Source organism: Xyrauchen texanus, chromosome 2 (assembly GCF_025860055.1).
Source record: "Xyrauchen texanus isolate HMW12.3.18 chromosome 2, RBS_HiC_50CHRs, whole genome shotgun sequence".
NCBI classification, from domain to species: Eukaryota; Metazoa; Chordata; class Actinopteri; order Cypriniformes; family Catostomidae; genus Xyrauchen; species Xyrauchen texanus.
This window is the reverse complement of record NC_068277.1, coordinates 18,050,084-18,076,732: the sequence shown is the minus strand read 5'-3', so window position 1 is coordinate 18,076,732 and position 26,649 is coordinate 18,050,084. Positions and strand designations below refer to the sequence as shown.

The following is a 26,649-nucleotide window of genomic DNA, read 5'->3' as shown; positions in this document are numbered from 1 at the left end:
ACGTAACGTGGCAAAGTCATATTAGTACATTAGTAATCAAGTTATTTAATCTGTAGATTATTTATTTGATTAACAAGATGAGATGGCCAAATGTTATTCCTGTATTTTAATATGAAAAATAACATTATTCTACATATTCCAAACAATGTGTATATTGAAGGTTAAGACAAAAAAAAAAAAACAGTTGCAAAAATATATGTGCAACAGGTCAAGTTTAAACAGAATTGCTTGCGTTACATGTAGGATTTAAATTAAACATGGTTAAATATAGAATGAGAGCTTTTCAGTTAATTAAATGGATAGTTCACCCAAAATGAAAATTCTCTCATCCTTTAATCACCTCATGTTATCCCAGATGTGTATAACTTTTTTCTTCTGCTGAACACACAGATTTTTAGAAAAATATCTCTGCTCTGTTGGTCCTCACAATTTAAGTCTAAAAAGCAACATAAATGTAATCCATATGACTCCAGTTGTTAAATCCATTTCTTCAGAAGCAATATGTTAAGTGTGGATGATAAACAGATCAATTTTAAGTCCTTTTTTACAGCCAATCCCCACTTTCACGTTGTTCTTTTGTTTTTGGCAATTTGCATTCTTTGTGCATATCGCCACCTACTGAGCAGGGAGAAGAATTTATAGTAAAAAGGGACTTAAATATTGATCTTTTTCTCAACCACACCTATCATACCACTTCAGATGATATGGATTTAACCACTAAATTCATGTGGATTACTTATGCTGCCTTTATGTGCTTGTTGGTTCTACAACATTTTGGTCACCATTCACTTGTATTGTGAGGACCTACAGAGCTGAAATATTCTTCTAAAAATCTTAATTTGTGTTCAGCAGAAGAAAGAAAGTCATGCACATCTGGGACCTTCGGAAATGCTTCGGATAAAATATAGCTCATGGGTGTAAATGCAACTTATGGTGCTGTAATGTGTGCATTTGGAGCTTGACTGTAAGTAACTGTCAGTCACAAATTCACAACCCTTTCACATCCCTCAATCTTGTGTTCCACGGAGGAAAAAGTCAAAGCTTATTGTTTTGGAATGACTCAAGGGTGGAGTAATGATGACAGAAATTCCTTTAACATTGCTCAAAGCAGTATCACTCTTTTATTAATTTAATTTCTATACTGTTCTCTTTATACTCCTTTATTCTTATGGATATTTTAAGAGCTATAATTGAAATGCTTTATTTTTATAACAGAAAGTATACAGAAAATAAGGGCATGGCCATTTTTATTTTATTATTTAGAACCACTGGTGTTGAAACAAAAAATTATGCATTATACTGTATTTGAAACATCCTCTAGGTGGCATAATTCCCATAGTCATTATACACCGTTAACTGTGACCACCTACATAGGCTTCATAAAAAAGTGAACTAGTTTTTATTTTTTTGTTAAGTATTTTAACTAAACAAGGATAATACATTTAAAGGCATGATGAGATTTAAATCGGTTAACCCCCCTTGCTATTCTTAATTTAATTACACTTTTGTCTTTGTAATTATTTTCACAATATATATTGATCCTATGTTCAACACAGATGTGCTAATCACGGTGTCGTTTCTTATACTTGATATAATATATAATGAATATAGGCTAACTGTCTATCAGCACAACCCCTCTTCTGGAACGCTCTGTGCCTGAGGCTTTAACTGTTTTCAGGAGGGAGAACAGGTTTAAAGTTTTTGTGCTCCCTTACCTTTGGGCAAAGAATGCGACCAGATACATAGCAGTTCAGATTAAATTCAAAATAAAGAACAATAATTGAATCATTTCATACTAATTCCAGAGATGTTACCCCACTTGCATAATTATTCAAATATGTGATCTACATGCACTATATATCCAGTTGGAATTTTAGTTGAACTAACAGCAACCGTCTTTGATTTTAGAATCCTCTGTTTGCATTACATTCATGTGTTGCTACTGTTAAAGGAAATCACCGTCTAAAGACAGTCACAGTATTCTATAGAGTTACTGCTGTTTCTTGTTTTGGTAAAAATGAACATTGTGTCACTCAAACATCTTTGCAATGTAATATGTATCCAAATATTTGACAAAGTACAGGCCTATACCGCTGTTCCCTTGAACTCAAACAGTCATTGGAGATGCATGAAAATCCGCAACGATTAAGCAATTACAGAATATTAAATCAGTAGCAAGATTGGAAAGAAACACCCGGATTAAAAACTGGAAAGTTTAGTTCAGCAGTGCGCGTAACAACATGTGCGCGACTGCGCAATGTAGAGCTTTTTCCAACAGGTGTCTTTAAAGAAATTCCCTCTCTCAGAGCAAACTTCCGATGAACCGTGCAATAACTTTTTTTGGGGCTTGAAATTAGACGAAAACTCTTTTAACTGGACTAAAAACCTTTGTGCGCTCTTGGAGATTTACGCGCGGGGGAAACACCATCTGTTAACTGATATCGTTTGCTCTAGATGGATCCCAAATGAACGAATAGGCATATTTAAGATGTTGATTCGTAACACAAAGTGACCCATGTCGCTTTGATGCTTTGGATTTTCTTGCCCAATTCTTCGTATGGGAGTCTCCTCTTCTCCTACTTCTCCTTTGGGATTGACATATGACGGATTTTATTGGGAATACAGCCGGTGTTTGACTGGGACACTGTTTTTGTATTTTAATAATGATCATCACCTTGAGATATCCAAATTTATAAAGTGGGCTCAGGTGAAAAGTCCCACACTGAACTGGATGACGATGAAGACAGTTTCTCATATTCTTGCTGTTGTGATCATTTGGAATTTAGGTGAGTAATTGTAAAGAAAATACATTGTTCGTGTATATCTCTTTCAGATTTTTGTTATTTTCTTTTATTTCTTTATTTTTTGCAGTTTGCTTTACCATTTAGGGTTAATCATTTTGGAAGAGAACTTCACAACACTTAAGGATGTCTAATATAACCGGAATAACTGGTTCTGATGACAGCCCTCTGAGTGTGTGTGTGATTCAGTGACAGGGAGGCGCTGCCCTGCTCGTGCATACACACTTCTCAATGTGCGGTTGGTGATTTTTGGGTTTGTTAAGTTATGTATTTTGTGGGAATAAGGGTGTGATGAAGATGAGGGTGTTGTTAACGTAACTTATATTTTTCAATGTTTTGGCCTGTGCATGTGGCTTAATGATTTACACAACTGAATCATTTTTCCTGCATCAACATCCTTTAGGGCCTTGAACAACATTTCAGTCGTCCAATCATTGAGTCAGGTTTGACTTGGAGTAAGAATTAGGAATAGTGTAAGGCAACAAAGGACAGCAACTAGGAACCTAGTTGGGTAGATCCATGTTCTAATTGCACATTCTCAACCTTTTTGACTCCAAGGAAAATATTTGATGGACCTGGACCACCATGTAGACTATTGGATATTTATATTATAAGATATTTCCTTAATGTGATTCCAGAATTGAACTGTATATTCTTCATAAAAAGCATGCTGTTGAAGGGAGTTATTATATATTTTTAGCATTTTCAGTAGTTGAGTTCAGAAGTTGAATTATAATAATTATATAAAAAATATAACAATCTATCATATTTTAAATAATTTTAAGAGATCTTGAGGCACCCCTGGAAGTGTGCAGAGGCCCCCTCATGGGTCCTGACCACCTTGTTGAGAACCAGTGGTGTAGAACACATTAGCTATTTCCGAAAGCTCACAAATACTGGTTTCAGAGGCTGTATATGGAGGTAGGAAGGTATCAAGGCATGTCTGAATCCAATAATTGTGTCACTTCCTGTCTACGGAGATGCCTGCATTTTTGAAGGCAGCAAGTTAAGCATTTACTGCTTAAACCCCTCTGTGTGTGTGGTTCACTGAATGGTGATGAAAGTATAAATAGGACATGTGATGGAGCAAATGAAAGCAGAATTAGTTTATGAATGTTCAATTTTTCTTGTTTTTTTTTTCCAACTTATTATGACTCAATTTCTAGCAAAAAAAAAAAAAACAACAACAACAACAACAAAAAACTAAATATGCATTGCAGTTACTAAATATTTACTTATTTATGACTTAAAGGGATAGTTCACTCAAAAATGAAAATTCTGTCATCTCTTTACTCACCCTCAAGCCATCCCAGAAGTGCATGACTTTTTTAATCTGAAGAACACAAATTAAGATTTTTAGAAGAATATTTCAGCTCTGTAGGTCCTTATGTTGCAAACGAATGATCACCAAAACTTTGAAGGTCCAAAAGTACATAAAGGCAGCATAAAAGTTAGACTCCAGTGGTTAAGTCCATGTCTTCAGAATCGATATGACAGATGTGGGTGAGAAACAGATCAATAATAAAGCCCATTTTTAATATAAATCTCCACTTTCACATTCTTCATTTGTTTTTGGAAATGTGCATTCTTCGTGCATGTTGTCACCTTCTGGGCTGGGTGGAGAATTTTTGGTAAAAAAGGACTTAAATATTGATCTGTTACTCACCCACACTTCTCATATCTCTTCTGAAAATATGGATTTAACTACTGGAATCTTACTTTTATACTCCCTTTATGTGCTTTTTGCAGCTTCAATGTTCTGGGACTACATATCTGAAATATTCTTCTAAATATATTCGTTTTGTGGTAAGCAGAAGAAAGAAAATCACACATATCTGGGATGGCATGAGGGTGAGTAAATGATGAGAGAATTTTCTTTTTTGGGTGAACTATCCCTTTAAGCTTAATTAAATTTGAGTTTTAAATCATAAGAAGATTTTATGATGACTTAAAAGCAGTGGTGTAATAGTGCCAGAAGAGGTGGGCGTATACTGTGTTTTATACCCCCTTTATACAATTACGTTACAACTTGTCAGCTGCGAAGAACATAAAAATCTAGCATGCAGTAACACTCAGTATTTCCCCAAAGTTGAATAGCATAAGATTTTATTTAAGGTCATTCAGATTTTCACTTTTATCCGCAAGGTACACATAGAGAGCAAAACGTTCTGATTGGTAGCCCAGCTGAGTCGAACTGTCTTATTACACCTATGCCTTCAGTTGCAGTTCCTTGTACACACACTTAAATGTCTTAATTGATCTTCAGTTATGTGTCTGAGAGCCTTGCCATTGCTGTTCTTTCACATAATCCTAGTCTTCACAAACTGGGTGTTAGTCTAAAGGTCAAGGATCTGGGCTGCTAACAAAAAGGATGTCAGCAAAGGTTGCAACCTCAATGCCCACAGAACTTGAGTCAGAAACAAAGAATAATCAGATATGCCAGGCATGTTAATAATGAATAAATAATGGGGGGAATAATTAATAATGAATACAATAATACTTGCTTGTTTTGATAATACCCCATCAGAATCTATGCCCCTGAACAAAACAGTCAATATTTGCCCCACTATTTTATGACCAGACCAACAGTAATTTCCAGTGGTGCAGACTATTCACCATTTGGCAAAATTTGTAATTTTGAAATAAAAAGTTTTTTTTTTTTTTTTTTATAGAAAAGAGCAGCGTTAGGATTCTTGAAGAAAATATTGTGGTAAGATTCTATTGGGGTAAAAAATACAATGAGGGACAACTTGATGGCAGTAAATAATTTTGTGTATTTTCTTTTTGCTTGCAAGCTGACACAGTCCTGTCATTTTACAGATACATCAGTGAGGAGAAGATATTCAAATTATATTCATCTTTTCTTTGAGACAGCACAAAAAAGAAAGAAAAGATTAAAGAAAGAAAAGAAACAAAAAGAAAATAAAGCAAATTGCTAGCAGTGTAGACACAGTTTGTCTTGTACTGTGTGAACTTCTGTGTGGAAAAACCCTATATCTTTTAAAACCAAAAATTACACAACTTTGGGACTTTATCGCATGTAAAGCCTTTATTCAGAAGCCTTTATTCCAAACCCATGACACGCCCCCAACCCCCCAAAGCCCCCTACCCCACCTCCAATGTTCAAGACATGGATACGGCCTTGCTGGGACCACAGCCAGGGTCACCAACCAGATAAATGATCATAGAGCACCTTAAGAGAGGTGCCCAGTTCTATTTAGTTTACAGGTATTGTATAACACACAGTATTTCTAAAACATGGGTGGACACTGAGCTAAAATATTTTAAAATATGTTTTTGTTTCAAGTGCAAAACATAATTCAGATCAGATTTAGAAAGGCAGTGTATTTAATATCAAAACAAACTGGGCCTCATTCATGGAAAATGAGAAAAGTAAATGTCTGTGTAAACAGTTTATAAACTTACTGAATATAATGCGCCGGTTTTCCTTAAGAATTGTTTTACGCTTGATTTACATGAAAATTTGCTCTTGTGTTTCATGAATAAATCTCAATTACAATAAACATAATGCACATTTCATTGCATTATAAACATAATGCAATTAAATGAACCCAATCAACAAAGTATGCATGGCATCCCTGTCTGGGCATGTTTTATTATCAAGGGCATAAGAATTACAGTATTTACTAAATTTACAGTGTGTCCAAAAGCCTGAGACCAGGGGAAATGCTTCTATTTTGCATTTTTCTAAATTTAATGCATTTTCTTTTCCTATAGAACAAATAATACAGCACAACAATTTGAGTGAAAAGTTGAATTGAAGACGTTAACATGAATTTTAGAACTTCTTAGTATGTCCCCCATTTGCTTCAATAAATGCATGCACTTGAGGTGGTATGAACCCCACAAGTTAATGATCCGTGTTATCCCAGCACGATTTAAAAAAGTTCCAAAGATCATCTTGTGTGCTTCATGGAAATCTGTTACAATGGTTCAATGTCACAAAAGTTACAATGGTTCAATGTCACAAAAGAGTATATTTGATAAATTACCTATAAATGCAATTAAACATATATCTTCATTTTGCATGATATCAAAAAAAAGATAATCCGACAACTTTCCGTTATTTTCCAGGTTTTAACAGAATTTTTAAGACGCAGATTTTTAATGTCGCTTCAGACTTGAGGACCCCACTGTACAGTAATCGCATAGTTTAAAAGTAAAATGAGGTTGTATATAGTTCATTTTATATTCAGCAATTATTTAACTTTGCGTGTGCACTGAATTTTAGTGTGTGTTTGCCTGCTCTTCTGGCACCCAAATGTAATTAGCAGTGAGACAAATAACGAGTTGAGCAGCATATCTACTACTCTCGTCCATTAACTACAGACACCTATTTGTCTCTTCCCTCTCTGTCTCTCACCCCTTCCTTCCTCTTATTTTGTTATCCATACATTTTCCCATGTCTGCTTCCCTCTCTGTTCTATAGAGTGTAGCCTATTCAATAGAGTGATGAAAAATGAAAGGTTTGCGTTCCCGTTATACTGAAGGTAATAGATCTCAATGTGTCCCAACATTCCTTTCATGCAGATCCTGCTCCTTTTTCATGCAGGTATATTTCACTTATTGGTGAACACCTTTTCTCAGTCTGGCACTTTAATGTGTGGTCACACCTTTTATACACTATGTGTAATGTAGCTGTGAGCTGTTGAAATGTGTTGGCCAAGTAGGTTTTGTTCTTTGTTGTGGTGAATTATTCCCAGCAGCAATGTAAACAATGAAGCAGTAAGCTACAAGTGGAGATGATATACTGTAAATATAGTCATATTGTTGCTACAAAGGGTCTTGTTAGGCATTACAGTAATCACATAAAAAAAAAACATGAGCGTCACAAATTATCATTAAAATGTTATTCTATTAAACCAATTAAATAAGTGCCCACTTTACACTAGAAGACATACAATCCTTTGACCTTAGCCTGCCTGGTTTAATACAGTACCTAGCTATTTTACTTGTTGGCCTCTATGGGTGCTGCACACATTGATATACAGTAAACATGCTAGCTAGGTGAACACATGTTTCGCTTCATATTGGCAGGAACACTGTACTGACCGATCAGCATCCAGGACTCAAACGATCCATTTGAAATACAATACAACATGCAGTACAGCATGATATGTTCAAACCTCAAATCCAAAAGAAATAAAAAAATCAATTAGTTGCAAATCCTTGTATTCAATTGTCAACAGTACAAAGACAAGATAATTAGTGTTTTAACTAATAAACTTCATTGTTGTTGTTGTTGTTTTTCGATGGACTCATTCTATGTTTGATGCCTGCAACATATTCCAAAAAAGTTGGGACAGGGTAATGGGACAGGTTGGGGTATGTTTTTTTTTCTTTTTCTTACATTCCAGGTAAACAGACTGATAGGCGAGCAAGGATTGTTCGAGTTTCAACAATTAAGAACAACATTTCTTAATGTATGATTGCAAGTAATTTAAGAGTTTCACAAGATACTGTCTATCATCTGATTAAAAGTGTTAGAAAATCCAGAAAAATCTTTGTAGTAAAAGTAAAAGGAAAAGCCTGAAAAACAATATTGAGAATCATTCAGAAATGAGGCTAACTTCTCTGGGCTTGAGTGCATACGTGATGGACTGCCGGACTGTGGAAGTAGTTACCAACAAGTTGCATGACTAATTCTGGGATATTGTTTTTCATATCTATACCTACATTACCTACCATCATACGTACCTGATAGTCGGTAGAGATTGTTGTAAAGATCTTAATGTGAGAAATCAATGTTTATTTCTATTAAGTTTCCTTTCCTTGTTTACATTAAAGTAAAACATTAAGCTCTTTGATAATAGTGTTCTAAAATGTGTTTTTAAAGTCCATGTAATTTCAGGGATGAATCCGTGAAACAATCCATTACATTTCTCTCTCTTTCTTTCTCTTTTAGCAGCCTGTGTTAGAGGAGAACTAATTCTAGACCCCCCTCACACCCCCTGGCCTCTGTACTCTATGGCAGAGGACGACACACGCTTACCCTGTCGATTCAATTTATCGGACAGTAAGGTTCAGGTGGTGCAGGTGACGTGGAGTCGAGAGAACTCCAATGGAGATGAAGAACAGATTATCACTGCTCATTTCAGTGAAGGCCAGACAAGTAAAACACTTTTTCAATTAACTTTTACCTTTGTCTTTTGCTTTACACAAATCAAAGCCTGAATTGCTACACATTTGTTTTTTTGTTTCGTTTTTTTTCCTATTCTCCCCAATTTGGAATTCCCAATTTCCAATGCACTCCTCGTGGTAGCGTAGTAACTCGCCTCAATCTGGGTTGTGGAAGACAAATCTTGGTTGCCTCCGCATCTGAGACCATCAATCCGTGCATCTTATCACATGGCTTGTTGAATTAATTACCGTGGAGACATAGCGCATGTGGAAACATCCACGCACAACTTACCACGTGCCCCACCGAGAGCAAGAACCACATTTTAGCGACCACAATGAGGTTACCCCATGTGACTTTACCCACCCTAGCAACCGGGCCAATTGGTTGCTTAGGACGCCTGACTGGAGTCACTCAGCACGACCTGGATTCGAACTTGTGACTCCAGGTCTGGTAGTCAGCATCTTTACATGCTGAGCTACTCAGGCCCCCATTGCTACACATTTTTAAACATTATGTACATTATGTTCTTTCCAATTACTAATATTGTCATTCCCAAAGAAAATCTTACACTTCCAAAACAATGTATTTTACATTACATGAATACATTTTGTATTCTGCACTGTTCTTGGCTGGTTATGATGATGCCACAGATGTTATTGTATTTGTTAATTAAAAAGTTAATGTATTGGTTAGTTACACTAAATTACAGTACAGTATATGGAAAGACTTACTTTAGATCATGTAGTAGACATTCTCCTATCCATGAGCTAGGGAGGCCAGAGTCATTTTAAAAATAATTATTCTGCTAAAAGCTACAGTTGAATTCCTTTTGGATTCTTACATTATCTGCTTTGTGGTTTAATTAACTTAGCTTGTCTTGTCACTTAAAGGAATATTCCTGTTTAATACTAGCTAAGCTCAATAAACAGCATTTGTGGCATAATGTTAATTACCACAAAAATTGTATTTCGACTTGTCTCTCCTTTTTCTTAAACAAAAAGCAAAAATCGAGGTTACAGCGTGGCACTTACAATGAAATCCGTAATCCGTAATCCGTAAACATCATAATACTCATAATAAAGTATAGCCACAAGGCGTAAACAATATGCATGTTAACATGATTTTTATGTGATTAAATCGCTTTCTAACCTTTTCTGTGTAAAGTTATATCTAATTTTGGTTTTACAACCGCTTTCATAAAACTATAAGCTTCACATTTCACATACACATTTTCACATACATATATAGCAGAAATTTAACTGCAGAAAAGTTGATAAAAGAGAAAAAAGGAGAATATGTTTTTGTGCTGCATTCTTTACTGTATTTTTACTGTTTTGTTGATTGGACTGTAAAGAGCTTGGGTTGAAAGTATCTGCAGAGACCATTTTTGATCAAGATAACATCATCAAACTATGACGTCAATGTGACAACACACTTCCATGAGTTACTCTGTGGCTTATTTAAATTTCTCTCTCTCTCTCTCTCTCTCTCTCTCTCTCAGAGAACTCGGCATATGCAGGACGTGTGCGGTTTGAGACCAACAACCCAGTAGCAGACTCTGCTCTGATAATTATGGGCACAAGTTCCTCAGATGAGGGCAAGTACAAATGCAAAGTCGTTACCTTCCCCACAGGAAACTTTGAGGCTGAGATTTCTCTGACAATTTGGAGTAAGTATATTAACCCCTATTTAGTGCTACATGTACCACAAACGTTTTAATTAACGTTCTTATTTAATGCTTTGTAAATTGGATAATCATTGTTAAAATTGTGGAAAGTTAGTTTTGCAAAGGCATCATGAAGTCTGAGCTTATTTAGAGCTTATTCTGGCCAAGAATCGCCCATGCACTTGGTCAGGAAAAGGCTGTCTCAGGGTGATTTATTAAATGTGACATTTAGAGGCCTGTAAATCTGAAATCACTATAATCACGATTATATTCTGACATGCAACAAATTGCTGACCAAGCAATCAAACCAAGTGTGAAAACTGCCTCAAATGGTGTGGAAGAAATTAGTGTAAAATGTGTGTGGACTTTAAGGACATTAGGATTTCCACCAATAATTAACTGACACAACTCTCAGATAAAGATTATACAGTTGTGCTTTAGGACATTATGTTTACTTGCAACTAACTGCCTATAAGGTTCTTAATTCTTAATTATGTTTCATGTAATATCAGATCGATGGTATAAAATGTCAACTTTGGCAAATACAGCAATTGATTTTTCCTTGGCCGTGCTTATTGTAGCAGCATGGTAAATTGTGCATAACTTTGTTTCCTGGCAGATTTATAAAAATGAATTGCACACTTGCCCCTGAAAGCTACATAGACATGAAAAATACTCTAATATGTAAACACAAATGCATGTTACGTTACAAAATGTGCCTGAACTCGAGTTTCTGCAAGGCATTAGTATGATCTTCTGTAAAAACAAAAAGATTTTCCAGCAACGTGATCACATGGAAATCGGAGGTTGGTTCCATTTTTTTCCCCATCCAAATTCGGACCTGATGTGCCGAATTTAGGAAAAGACCCACCATGCCCGATTGTTCATTGCGTGGTAATTGCCAGTGTTTAGCCTTTGATGTCACATCCCTTTTGATTTCCGGCTATTGAGATTTGCACAGAAATAAGAAAGAATGCTGTTTTAGTCTCTGTACTGTTACATAGTAAGGGTTAGGGTTAGGTTTAGGTTTAGGTTTGGGTTAAAAGTGTTATAATGTAATTACTACTCTTTTTTTTTTCTTTTTTTTTTTTTTCTGAAAATCACATTCATAACATACTTTTTGACATAACCCTCTCACAGTTTCATTGAGATAGGAAATCCACATTTCTAGAGTAGAGTTGAGTCTTATTTGTTTACTGTAATCCAGCAGCAGTTAGCAGAGATTGTGCCCATAGTGATAGAACAAGACAAGGATGCAATACTCATAATTAACATTTCCTTTGCCATTTGATTCAAGGTTTCTTTCAAATACTGTGACAACCCGTTAACCACAAGGCTAGCACTGCCTAGATGTATTCTCTTATTGGATGAATAACACGTTAGCATTGTCTGCGTCAATGGATTAATGATATAGGTTTTAACGTGAGAGTGTTCATTGTTGGCACGATTATGAGATCAGACAAAAGCTGCTGCTTCCTCTTTCAAAAGTTCTGTTTATGATTGTGTTCAAATTGATTGTTTGCAACTGGGCTTACAGGTCGGTAGCAAAATGAGTAATGGATGCCGCAACAAACAAGAATCATTGACGTCTTTTGGAGTGAAGGCACATGCAGTGTTTGTTGGATTTGTTTCACATTCCTTGAAAGGTGTTAATGTTTAGCTGATTTGGACTATTATACTGTGGCCCAATAGGGCAAACACAATTAAAAAAGTATGTTTTCTGTCCACACTGAAAGAAAAAATGCTGTGAGATGCAACAAAATCACGGGCAATCAGAAAAGTGTGTGGACGGGTTCCTTCTGTTTACTCACTCCCATAAGAGCACATTCTTTGAATTTTCATGACTTCTGTGATGCTTTACCAGACTGCATCATTTTTAAGGTTGTTAATTTTGGGTCATATATACTTGTGTTATTTGTCAACTATTATTTTGTCCATCTTGGCATCAACTATCAATCTGTCCTCGCTGATGTCTGATGTTTAATATATGTGAAAAGTGGGATTTTGGTCCAATTAGTTTTTATTGTGGGTTTGCCTACCTGGCACGATGCAAGAACATAGAAACAAGCAACTAAGAAAATATAGTGTGCTAGTGGCTAATAGCTGTCATTGCTGGTTTAGGACAGAAAATTCTGATGAACATGGAAGAGATAGCATTTTAACGCTTTGTAGCATTGCAACTGGTCAGACCACAGTCTCAGTCTTTTGCTCTTTTTTAAATACTATTTGTCAAGTTTTTTAATATATCATTTATCATGTCATTTCACAGCTAAACCCATCACATCCCTCGAGCCAGTCATTCTGGTTGAGGGTCAGTCATTCCGCGTGGCTGCTACGTGCCGTTCGGTGGCAAAGCCAATGGCAGGCCTATCCTGGGACACAGACTTGCCGGGTCAGAGCCAAAATAGAAGCTTGAATGATGGGGTGGCCTCTATACAGTTTTCCCTCCACCCTCTCCGTAGCATGAATGGTCAGAAGCTGGACTGCCTGGTCTGGCACCCGTCTCAAAAAGGCCCCAGGAAGATCAGCAATAACCTTATAGTACACTGTGAGTCTTAATTTGTTATGCTTTTTGTCAATTGTTACCAGTTGATACTGGGAATACTGGGAACTACCAATGTCCCTTTAAAGCAAGTAACGTCACTTGACAGCCATGTTCGTAATGCTATTTTAGATGGATACAAGAAGTATAATCTGGGTGCATTCCATTCCGAAGGGCTCATCCCTATGCCCTAATACCTTCAGAGGGTTTACTCTCCAGAGTGAGAGCTACGGAGGGTTGAAGGGTGTAGGGCTAAAAAAAAATCAGTCATTCGTAATGCACTTCAGCGTCATCTATCAAAGCAAAAGGAGCCGCTGCTGTCACACAAAGGCTGACACCTGCAACTAATCAGAAATATTTACACATGATTTTGCATCACTAACTGCTTTCAGAATAGAAACTGAAAAGAGATTATTTAAATCTGTATGACTGTATGAAAAAAGAAAACCAATAAAGAAATGTTCAGTGCATTTATTAAATAAATAAAATGCCACGTTGTATTATTATTTTATAATTAACTGATCCAGTGAATTTACATTAAAATAACACAAGCATTAACCAGTTTCAAACAAAAAGCCAGAGATTTAAAATAATTTGTAAAAGTTCATTATAAAAATTAAAATTTTGTATAGACGGATATGGAGATGAAGAGATGTCACATGTTTTTTGTTTATAGAAACAGATTGCAGTTGCAGCTGGTTGAATTTACACCAAATTACACTTGGCAAACCTCAATATTTGTTACGTATGCTCCAGTTCCCGTCCACTTGGCACTGAAGTGGCCTGTTGAACCCTATGGAAATGCTTGTTTCGAAGAGCCCTTTGAAGCAGCTATTTATGTGCCCTTCGGTTTGGAACAACCCTTCAACATGGCTGCCTTCCCCCTTCTAAATGCCTTTTGGAGGTGGATTTACCACATTTGGAATGCAGAGAATAATAGCTCCTATCTACTTCCATGGAGAAAGATTGAAATCTCCCAAACGGTTGGTCAAGATTACAAACAAATAACATATTTCAAAACAGCAGAAAAATCTGATGACAAAGATATCAGAAATCTTGCTTCTTTAGCTCAGATCATGCAAAAACAAGCTATTTTTCAGGTTGGTCCAGCTAATGCACATGCACATTCTTGAAGAAAACTGGCAGGCTATGTATCTATCAAAAAGGTGATTCTTTTTCCTGTAAGGTGGGACTTCCATTCCTAGAGCCGCCATATTTAGCATTAAGATTTCTCCCATTTAAAAGTATACCAGTGCCTCGTCTCATTCTATACCGTCTCTGGAACTGAAATGGGCGATACTCACAAAGAACTGTTTGGGTCATATTTCATCCCAAAATCAAAAGATATTTGGATAATAAAACTGAAGCCAATTTTTTTAACAACAAGATTTTTTACCATTGCAACATTATTTTCATGACAATCAATGAATGTTTTTGGCATTAACGTCAGTGATTTCATATTTACTGTTTGCTGAAATGTCTCTCTCTCTCTCTCTCTCTCTCTCTCTCTCTCTCTCTCTCTCTCTCTCTCTCTGCTCTCTCTCTCTCTCTCTCTCTCATATATATATATATATATATATATATATATATATATATATATATATATATATATATATATATAATATATATTATATATTATTATTTCCGTAAAAAATATAGCTACACTCATCTCCTGAATCAATCTTGCCGTCTTGTTAACGTCTGTTTCATTCATTGATTATATTACAGAACTGTTGAGCTTTAATGATAAGTTCCACCATGCAATGATTGCAAATTACTTTATTATGTCCCAGATAGATTAATTTATAAAAACATTAGCCAAACTTTTACTCTGACCAGGCTTTAAAAAAAACACTCAGAAAAGAATGAAGCATTTTTAATGTCAAATTGAATAAATAAAATATCTGCACTAAAATATATACAGTAATGGCACTACACATATTTAATCAATTTCAAACATTATAACTCATTGTCTTTGGCAGCTTTTCAACTAATACGTTGAACATTTCAACATATAGCGATGTACTTTTAACAATTAAAAAAATTACACCAAATGGAGATTAAAACATTTAATAAAAAGGGGTGATGCATGTGTTGATCAGGTCTCTCTCTTCTCCCTCAAACATGCTTTGCAGTGTTTGAACCATGTAGTTGTTTCATTAGAAGAGCAATGGTGCTGAGATCCTTTACTAGTCTCCTTCAACTTTCTGACATTTTCGGTTCAAGCTGATCAGTGGTTAAATGTCTGCCTAAAGACCTCAGTATGAGAAGAAATGTGCATGGAGTTTATACCAGCCATTGCTTTCTCAGATCGGCTTGGGCTGAATTAATGCTCTGAAAACTGTTCTTCCACTGAATTTTTGAAGATGCTGCACACTGTAATGTTCAGAATATTTCTTCTCCTATCCCTGAAAATGTCCAGACCTTAAAATCTTCTCACAAACACTATTTTTAAGTGGAGTTTTGGGAAATAGGCATCTACAGCACATTGTAAACACATATAACCGGAAGCTAGCCGAAAAAGTTTTCTATTGAGGGAGAGGTCCATAGGTTGGTCCCTGTCTTCATGCGAAATCCAATTTCCAATCATTCCAGCGCAATAAAAGGTTTGCTCCCTAAAGATTCCCAGAATTCACCTTAAAAACCAGGGAGCATCGCTACTCACTATGTTCCCTTAGTAAAAATGTCATCATGTCTGTTGAAGTCTCTCAAGCCATTAGAGTATGATTACAAGTGTAAAATTAGGAAGTCAAGGCCTTATTTTCTCTGTAAAATGTTCTTGTTTGTAATTATCTTTCATATATAATGTGAATGTTTTAGAAAATATTAAAATGCACTTCTTAGAATTTTAATTTCTTCATATATGACATCTTTTATAATAACACTCTGTTTTAATATCTACAACAAAAATAAACAATAGTGCAATTTATACTGCAATGTTGTTGATTAATACTAGCTGTTTTTAAAGGTGTGACCTCATAATCATGTTGCAGGTAATGGAGTCATCCAGCATCCAATTTGTCCCAGTGTTCAGTGCATGAACACCCTTTCCAGTGCCCGAATACCTGTTCACGATATACTGATTCATGACTTATGGAACTAGAAAGGGAGATAAGACGCACCGTTGATCTGTGCACTGCAGTTTTTACCTGCTAGTGCAAACATAAAAATGTCCTTGCTGTAGTGTGATTAATAAACTGTTGTGTCACAAGCCTCGTCAGAACTATCTAGTCACGTCAAACGTATACGCCACTGCCAGTTTATGACTCACAATGATTGTGAATGTTACAGTCTAAACATTAAACCTCAACTCCTTTCCTGTTTACTTGAATTGTGAAATTTAAAATATGATGAAACTGTCTTTCGAACTCTTTTCTTAGTCTACATCTTTAACCCTGAGATGTGTATTGACCTGTAAGCTAGGCTTTTGAACACCTGTTTATTGCCTTTATCGGTACTATGACTACATTGTTTTAGTCTGATTCATCGCTACTTAGACTGTGCTTACAAAAATATCTTTGCTTTAAGTGAATGCAGAGAAACTTAAATAAGTGCATAAAATCCCATCGGTTACAACATGTTAATGCTATTAATAATAAGGTTTGTATTTTTTCAACAACAGCAAGGATCAGCCAAGCTTTTTGGTCAAATAGGAAATTCATTACAAGTTAAAACAAGAGGATTGAATGTGAATTGGACACACCTAATTTTGAGATCATTTCTATCATTTAAATGTGTTTGTTTCTCTCTGTGTGTGTAGACCCTCCAAATGCATTGATCTCTGACTATGATGACAACTGGTATGTTGAAATGCAAGGCGCCACGCTCCAATGTACTGGTCAAGGAAATCCAAAACCTCACCAATTCAACTGGACTAGGTAAAATATGAACTGTCTATCTAGGTTGAATACAGGTAAAATGGTACACTTACGTTTTTGTATTTAAAGGTGCACTCAGTAACTTTTGTCTTTATGTAATCTTGGACTTACACTGACACCTAGCGGCTTGGATGCAGCATCATTTAAAATCAATATTTTGAGTTTCAAATGCCATTGTAGAAATGTAGTATTCACAGATTAGCCACGATTACTTTAAATAACCAGTGAAAGTGTCAAATAACAGGATGATTACTTAGGTTTGGCTGGCCATGTGATTCTAACATGGCAGCCCCCATGTGCTGACCCTTTCCATGTAGAATAAAACAGCTTTTATAAGGTTACTGGCATGCCTGGAGTCTTCAATTTAATGTGAGTGGAGAGGTTACAATTAATTTCTTTTGGAGTTAAAAATACTTAGTGCACCTTTAAGATTTCTTCCCCTTGAGATCTTTAGCCATTTAAAATGTTATTGTGTCAGCCTTATATTTCAAAACGACATCAATGACAAATTATTACAGTTCCACATTACCTATATTCACCCTTTTTGTCTCTCATCCAACTCTATAACTTCATTTGTTTTGTTTGTTTGTCTTCCTGTCTGTCTTATGACCAGTTTTTCCATAATTCTGTCTCGGGTGGTGGCCATATCTGCCAGACCAATCTGTAGGTGTGGAAGTGAACAGAGGTTTAGTGACTGTCCAGTTGATCAGATATAAGTTATAATTCATCCACTGATACTGAGACATAATTAAATACACTTCAGTTATTTTTTGTTTTTAGGAACTGACAAACAATTCAGAGATAATTAATCACACTCACACACCTATTTTCTTGAATTTTTTTGGTAGGAGTGACTAAGGGGGTGTAGACATGAACATTTCATAGATCACGCACTTCTGAGCTCAGTCGCGAGACAAACATTATCTCGTTTTTTCCTCCTGCCTTGAGTTGGGAAACCTGTTCTCTAGCTGCTTGGTGTGAATGCAAAGTAAATTAAATAACCGTGGCCTGGTGTCGTGTTGCAACTTGTGCCACAAACAGACAGAGTGCACTTTCACACGGAGGGAGAGAGAAGGGGGTGGATGAAAACAGGATGATGAGTGGGACATGAGTGGATCTATGACTATAGAGGACTTCAGTGTTTCAGGGGAATTTGCCTGCATATTTGTGTGTCATGGGATGGGTATCATCACTCTCCTCATGCAAATTGTGCTGTGCCATATGAAAAACATGCAACATTTAGTTCCTCATATAAGCTGTGGACACACGGTTGTCCATTGTCTTCAGGAACATATTTGAGTCTACATTGTACACATATAACTAGTAAAGGAAAATTTGTCAAGGCAAACTTGACAACGTCTTACCTGAAAGTTTTCAAATGTTTAAAAAGCCATTAGCTTTGAATGTTGTATTGGCTTTTTCAACTTTGAATACTTTAAGATCTGTACAATGTTACGAATTGTCAAGCCAACATAATTATTCAATCAGTATATCCTTGTGCAGTGTTACTGTAACTAGTCCAGCACTGTATATTCCTGTAGAGTGAATTAACTGACATCTGTCATGTTTGTCCTTGTGGTAGAAACATAATGTATTTCAGAGCACAGCAAGACATGTAGAGCTGCAAACAGAATAAAATGAGTTCTTAAAGTGTAACCTGCCTGCTGAATTAATCAATCAATATGGAAACAAAATTGCAAAAAATGGCTCATGAACTGACAGATAACTTGGTATATTAGTTTTTACTATAAATTGCAAACAATTTTTTCAATCAATTTTTTTGTAGGCTGATTTTGACCTTACTTCCTTGTTTATTTAGGAAAGGCGAAGGCCTACCAGAGGGTGTGACAGTGGATGGTGGCGTTCTGCGGTTTGGTAGACCCCTCCGTTTGACAGATCAAGGAGATTATGTTTGCACAACCACCAATCAGGTGGGATCTGGGAAAGCTGAGATTGCAATAAGTGTATTAGGTGTGTGTGTCCCTGTAAATCCCCATTTGCTCTTTGGATTTATGTTGAAATTTAATGCCCAGTGCTGCAGACTAGTGGAAAATATTAGGCAATGGCTCACACCCATAAAATTTTAATGTTCTGGGAATGCATGTGTTAAAGGAATTTTCCCCATTCAAAGTGGTTAAGCTTAATTAACAGCATCTGTGGCATGCTGTCAATAACCACAGACAAAAATGCTGATTTCTCACTCAGTTTGTAAAAAACTCATATGTGTACAGTTTGCACTTACAATGGAAGTCTATGGGACAAGGCATTGCGCCAAGATTAAAATACTTATACTTAATTAATCTAATAAACACTTAATTATTTTCATTTCTTTATCATTATTTATATTTATATTTATCAGTATAACAGTATGTTAAACATTATACTATTGTGATAAAACACTTAAACACAGTAAACTGTCTAACTTTTGTATAAGGCATGCAAGGATACCAAAAAGCGACTTTTTACATAGAGAAAAATCCACCCATAGAAAGTATGTCATATCCGGAAGTTAATTCACCTAGAAAGTAGTGCAACTGCTTAAAACATGATTTAGATAACTTTAGAGCTAAAATATCATGCATTTTTGTACAGGAGGAATTAAAAGGATAGTTGACCCAGAAATGAAAATACTGTCGTCATTTCCTGACCCTCGAGTTGTTCAAAACCAATATGACTTTCTTTCTTCTGTGGAACACAAAAAGAGATATTAAACAGAATTTTGCCTCAGTCACCATACATTTTTATATAATATGCAATGAAAGTGAATGGTGACTGAGGGTAGCATTCTCCCTGACATCTCCTTTTGTGTTCCACGGAAGAAAGAATGTCATATTAGTTTGGAACAACATGATGACAGAGTCCATCATGTATATCACCTTAACAAATATAGAAACCTGCACATTTCAGATTTGAATCCTTCGGAATGCTTTTCCCCATAGACTTCAATTATTAGTGCATTACGGGAAATCAACAGCATGACACAGGTGCTGACCCTATAGCTTAACCTGTTTTGATCCTGGAACATTCCTTAAAAAAGGAGTATACAAAATCTAAGTTGCGCGTACATGTGTGTTTGTTGCAGAGTCATCAAAGCAGCACACATCAGTTAACCACATGCTGATGATTATTATTGGTGTAGTGGCTACAGTGGTTGTTCTCACTCTTGTCATAGTGATTTGTTCCGTAAATCGCCACTATAAACGCAAAAACCAACAATTGGCCATAGAGCTGGATGAAAAAAAGTAAGCAGTATTTGGTCTATATTCTATACACAAAACAATTTACAAGACTGATGCAAGAATACAAGAATTCTGCACACTTGTAAGTCAGTCTTTCTGTTTTACTCCTTTTTCTAAGGGAACAAATCAGCACACTATCAAGACAAGCCTCGATTAGGAGAGTGACCTCAGGCAGTTCAGACAACAGATACTCGGTACAAATTCACACAAAATTCTACACACTGTGTGTCATGTTCTTTGCTTCATATTATAGCTATATATCTCAATATTCCTTTATTTGTTGACATGGAATGCTTCAATGTACATTACATGGGTGAATCTCAAGGAAACATTCATTTCCAGGTCACATTCCACTATCTAAAGAATTACAAAAAGGAAAATGAAGTCTATTACAATCAGTATAAATTAAACAAAGTACAAAAAACATGAGCCTAATGTATAAATCATTCACAATTTTGAGAATATAGCTCTTTTTCAAAATGGTCCTTAAACAAGCTCCATTATCTTGAAGCAAAATATAATTTATTATTTCTTTCTTGTGATTTTGGAGAAAAATATGAAGCAGATATGTTGAAGACATTTACATATACTGTATGAAATTGACAGGTTTTGTATACACTATGTTGTATGTCAGTTTTATTATCTCCCTCCCTCTCAATCCACTGTGCTTGTTTTCTTTCAAAAGGACGATCAACCCTTAAGGGTTGAGGGGACGTTGCGCACCAGTCTTTCCTCACTGGTTCGTCTATATTTTCATTTTTTCGTATCTTAATTTATTTTAGAATTGAAACTCATGATTCATTTTTCTCTCTGGCACTCACACAACCACTCAAACTCTTCTTGTTCAAAGGATCGTCCTCGCTCCAGGGATAGTCGTTCCACTCTGGGAGGGGTGGATTCCCTTGGCCGTCCTGCAATTTATAACTCTTCCAGAAGAGGTAGAGAAAAAGTGATGGAGAGAGACAGAACTGACAGAGAAAGCACTCGATTGATGATGGAGTCTGATGAACGGGACAGTAATATGTCACAGGTATGAAATTGGTTTTGTGAGTCTCTGTAGCTGCTTTTCTGTAATGATCCAGGCCTGTTGGCACGGTCTAGGGGTTAAAAAAGTGTGAGGTCCGGGGTGGGATGCCAAGAATTATAACAACATTTTAATAATGTTTTTACACGATGATGTTGTGAAACATTAGCTACTATAAACTAATGAAATAGCATAGCCTACTATAGGTGTACGCCTACTAGTGAAGAGTGCTACTGTTTTTGAATATTTCATGTAATGCCATGATGATCAACAGGGCCTGATTAAGTCTCCTTAGTGCCCCTAGGCATAAAGAGGTTTTCTTATAGAAGATATCTTTTTTTTTTCTTTAGTGACTAATGTGCTATTTCCCATGTTTTCTAAAATCATGAACGATCCGAAATTGCGAAACAAAACATTTTTCCACCAGGGGGCGCTTGACAGCTCAGAAAACAAAATCCTCCATTGATCCACATTAAAATCTCAGGACATTTTTATGTTTATTTGGAGACATTTTTACACTGGATGTAGTTTTTAATAAAAATTATATTTGCAATGATTCGTAACTGTGGATGGAAACCCGCCACAGCAGAATATATACAATAGTTTCTTAAAGTCCTCATCCATCCAGTACTAATATACGACTGTGATTTGTCCATCCTGACCAGCGCTGAGAAAAGTAACAGGTGATCGTGTCGCGCATGTGCTGTTTCAGCAGCGTTCTGGATCTCTGGAATTTACAGCTGATTAATGATATTAAAACTGTTTGAATGAATATTAAATTAAAGATTCAGCGTACTGCACTGTATCATGAGCTTGTCAGATATGAACTGACCTTAGGCAATTTCAAAATTGCAGGCCTGTGTTGTTCAATTCTATATAGCTTCAAATTGTAGTTTTGAATATGAAAATGCTAAGAAATTTGAAACATTTGCTACCACATTTACCCAAATTTGAGTCAGATTTTGTCTTATTTTTCTGACTGAATTTTTTTTCTAGCAATAAACATTACATAAACAATAAATAAACTTGTACTGTATTTTCCATGAATGAAAGAAAAATATTTGTTCTATACATTTTCTTGCAATAACTTTGAATGTTTGAGTTGTGCGTGACAAATGTATTCAACACATTCAAAAAGTCTCAACAACAACCTGAGACACTGAAACTACTTTTTATACCTATGTGGAATTGGTGAGACTTTACATTAAGGATCTATTTGTTAACATAAGTTAATTTATGAGGCATCATGGACTAACAATAAATAATATTTCAATACAGCATTTATTTATCTTGGTTAATCTCAGTTTATGAAAATACAATTGTTTATTGTTAGTTCATGTTAGTTCATAATGCATTATGTAATGTTAACAAATACAACTTTACAAAAGTGTATTAGTACGTATTTACATAAACATAATATAACCAAGAATACTTGTTCATTTTTAGTTCATGTTAAAGGGATAGTTCAACCAAAAATGAAAATTCTCTCATAATTGTTCACCCTTATGCAATCTCAGATGTTTGTGACTTTCTTTCTTCTGCTGAACACAAACAAAGATTTTTAGAAGAATATTTCATCTCTGTAGGTCCTCACAATGCAAGTGAATGTGTACCAATGTAAATGTGCAACAAAAGGACATAGAGGCAGCATAAAAGTAATCCATATGACTCCGGTGGTTAAAGCAATGTCTTCAGAAGATAAATGACAGGTGTGTGTGAGAAAAAGATCAAAAGTCCTTTTTTACTATAAATTCTCATCCCTGCCCAGCAGGTGCATATTGTGAATCATCAAAAACAACAGAAAATGTGAAAGTGAAGATTGATAGTAGAAAAGGACTTAAATATTGATCTGTTTCTCACACACACACACACACACACACAGAACACCTATCATATAACTTCTGAAGACGTGGATTTAATGACTGGAGATTTTAATTACTTTTGTGCTGCCTTTATGTGCTTTTGGATCTTGACAATTTGGTACCCATACACTTGCATTGTGAGGGCCTACAGAGCTAAAATACCCCCAAAAAACTCATTTTTGTACTTTAGCCTGTATGATGTATGATACATCTAGCATGCTGAATCATGACACACTTAGTATATGCTTTTAAAATCAATGCACATTTACAAAGCTAAATAAAGATGATTATATAATCAGTATGTAATAAATGTAGTTTTCCTTTCCAGGAAACCCAACTCCTTCCTCCTCTCCACCCCTCTTCCTATACAATGGAACAGACCACTGAAATTGTCAGATCTCGGAATGGCAGTGCCATTTTCCTTGGAGAGGGGAGACCACAATCAGGAGGCAGTAGCAGAGGAGGCAGCCGAGGGCATCATTCACCTTTAGTGTCTACATACCTGACTCCTTCCAATGAAGAGGAACATTTTGTTAGCCCTACTGATGAAGATTTCGTTGTTCACAGTGGCTTAATGGAGCCTGGCAGTTTTGAAAACGGCGGCAGCAAGACAACGAGTTATCAGACATCACCATCCATTCAGTTTGAGCGTTGTAATGGCACGCTACGACCCATATCAAAACCCAATAATATCCTGCTCCCTGCCAACACCGCTACCTTGCTCCTCCCTTCCCATAGCCCAGTTATCCACAGAGCTCAGATTGTTTAGACTCTGATCTGCATCGATTTGTATTTTTGGCCCAATGTTTGAAGAATCTTGAATTTATTCTGTAACTTCACTTTCCAGCGGGGGCATATCTGGGCCCTAGATAAAGATTTTCATACTTATTGTTTCCAAAATGCTATTCCAAAAGTGGATGGATATACCATATTTTTTGCATAGAAAATTATTGAAGAAAAAATTGGTATTTAAAAAGAAAGTTACTTTTCACTTAGCAGGTGCTTTTTATTCTAAGTGATCACATACAATGTCAAGGCCAATTGAACTTTTATTCAAATACATTGTCATGGTGGTAAAAATGTGGGGCCAAAATTGACTGTGAGTCCATCATCAAACTCAGGGTTTCTCAAACGTTTCTGAACCAAGGACCCCTTTCATGACCCTAAAGTGTTTGTTCAATACGCAGTCTTTGATTTATTATTATTATTATTTTATTTTTTGCTTTTTTTGCTTTGAATCGAACATTGTGATTCTGAGAGCTGGTTGGTTTAGTTCCAGGTTTAGAACTCTTTATTAAAGAATATTTTAAAATGCCTATGGAGAAAATGAATGGGAAAAATACATCCTTATCACATTGCCAGTTTTTGACATTTTTGTACATGTGTATACACAAAGAATTTTCCACGGACCCACTGTCTATCTGCAATGGACCCCAAGGGTTTGAAAAACGTTGACCTAACTGAACTCAGACCAAAAGAACAGCACCAGCATTATTTACATATGCCTTAGTCGCATAATCCACAACGTATTCTAGGCCTCTGGAATATTAAGGGGCACACCATATGTTTCAGGTATGGATTAACTGGAGAGCACCAGAGCTGAGCTCCTTTGCCTAACCAGGGAAAAGGAATTAAGATTTTATATGTGCAAATAGCTTTGGGAGAAAAACACTACATGCCCTGTTTTCTAAAGAGTTTGGGCAGTTAATCCTTCACTGTGACTTTTGGAGCTTGATGTTTGTAATCCAGAGATGTACAGTTGGTATTCTGGAATATTTTTGAATATGTATGTATTGTTTATTTTGCTACTGGAAGTTACCCTTTAAAGACTTGTAATTTGCAAAGCCACTGCATGAATAGTATTATGAAGTATTGCAGATTGCCTGCAATAATTCTTTTTGTGAATGGCTGTTGAGTATTCACAGAATGTCAGTGACATTATCATTGTTTACAACATTTATACTTCATTATGTAATAAGTGCTTTAAACATATTTAGTTTGACAATACCACAAGTTAGGCTACCACAAGTTCAGTTCCTGCTGTGACCTCTTTTTATCTCACAAAATACAGTGCCTTGGTCCTGATGATCATCTTGTTGTATTCAGTTAATTTGAGCATATAAGCAATTCAGCATTGTCATTTGTTACAACAGAGTGTGGATGTGGCTTTAACAGCTGGTTATTAAATCTACCATACATATAGTATGTATCCATGTAAAACTAATTTCTGTAAATACTGGAATTAGAACTACATGGTTTGGCATTTTTTGGCAGTTGAACAGAGGTATCTGGGGTGTGGTGACTCCCAAAGATTTACCATGGTATCTACATCATTTCTATCACACTACCATTTTTAGTACAGTTATTGATAGGCTTCTACATTAAACTGGTTGTAACTGTGGTAAATAAAGAAAAATAATAATAACAAAATACCATATTAATTTATGTTTTTGCAGTATTAACAATAATTGTTGTAACTATGGTGTTTTTGTGGAAACTGGTTGTTTTTCTGTAAGGGATGTGATCCTGTTTAAAAGCTTGCAGCTAATTCTTTGTCCCCTTCATGCCTGCATATATTTGGGTCATTCCTACAATTCAGAGCCATTTAAGTCCCCAGTATAAGTTGTGGTATTTTATAATGTCTAATTTCACCTTATTATAATTATATTAGGCATTATAAAAATAATAAAATATCAAAGAGAGATTTTATAAATATTATACAATTTCTTATAATGTTGCACACTGCTTTGGGGCTAAGAGTTGAATTTTAAATAATTTGTAATTATTGCACTATTGTCATTTCCTCGTGTCCCCAGAGCAGCACGTCAAACATATGTGACAAATAGCTAAATCGTTAGATTTCTATTTTTACCACCTCTATGTTCAATTAACATTTGCATAATTGAGTAATTTAGAGACTGTAATTTGTTTGTTTTATGTATGTTTTCCTTTATTTTTTTTATGTTTGTCATGTGGTCAACCACAACATGCCCACCCTGTTATGGGAGGATATAGGAAAATTTTATGTAATTAAAAAAATCAGCAATATGTTTTCAAATATGTTTGCTAAATATCAGACCATTCAATGGCTAATTTATCCACTGAATGTCCACCCTGCTATGTTCACCCTAACCCTGCACATTTAACCGTGTGAATATGTAATTTGTACGTCATTTAGCTTAACTGGCACGACTCATAAAATCTTTAACATGTCTCTTTAATGACGAAACATAAATATCTTAATGGAAGTATCTTTCATTTCCAAAGTTTCAAAGCCGAAATGTCACCGAATGGCAGGAATGGTCCATTTATTAATTTTGTGTCGACAGACGGACGTTCAAATTAATTTTGTGCTGCTGTCAGTTTGCTTCGCAGTGCTTTACAATTAAAAGTATTCCTCTGAAATAGTTTATTTTCATACTTCTATGAGCATAATGTGAAAACAGCGATCACAACTGATTCATTTTCCTCAGGGTAAATATACAGTTTTGCATA

General features: G+C 35.7%; 1 protein-coding gene across 2 annotated transcripts; it reads left to right on the top strand.

Moving 5' to 3' along the window:
* Nucleotides 1-2,270: 2,270 nt before the first annotated feature.
* Nucleotides 2,271-25,584, top strand: nectin4a (nectin cell adhesion molecule 4a). 2 transcript variants are annotated; one of them, XM_052139457.1, is made up of 11 exons: nt 2,271-2,786; nt 8,731-8,934; nt 10,445-10,612; nt 12,879-13,157; nt 16,912-17,029; nt 18,849-19,000; nt 20,112-20,271; nt 20,387-20,462; nt 20,954-21,007; nt 21,119-21,298; nt 23,483-25,584. In XM_052139457.1, exons 1-11 carry the CDS (start codon nt 2,558-2,560, stop codon nt 23,921-23,923), a joined length of 2,061 nt encoding a protein of 686 aa, XP_051995417.1. In that variant the 5' UTR covers nt 2,271-2,557; the 3' UTR covers nt 23,924-25,584. The 2 variants fall into 2 exon arrangements, with proteins under 2 accessions (XP_051995417.1, XP_051995411.1); XM_052139451.1 differs by having other exon boundaries at nt 8,728-8,934.
* Nucleotides 25,585-26,649: the final 1,065 nt, after the last annotated feature.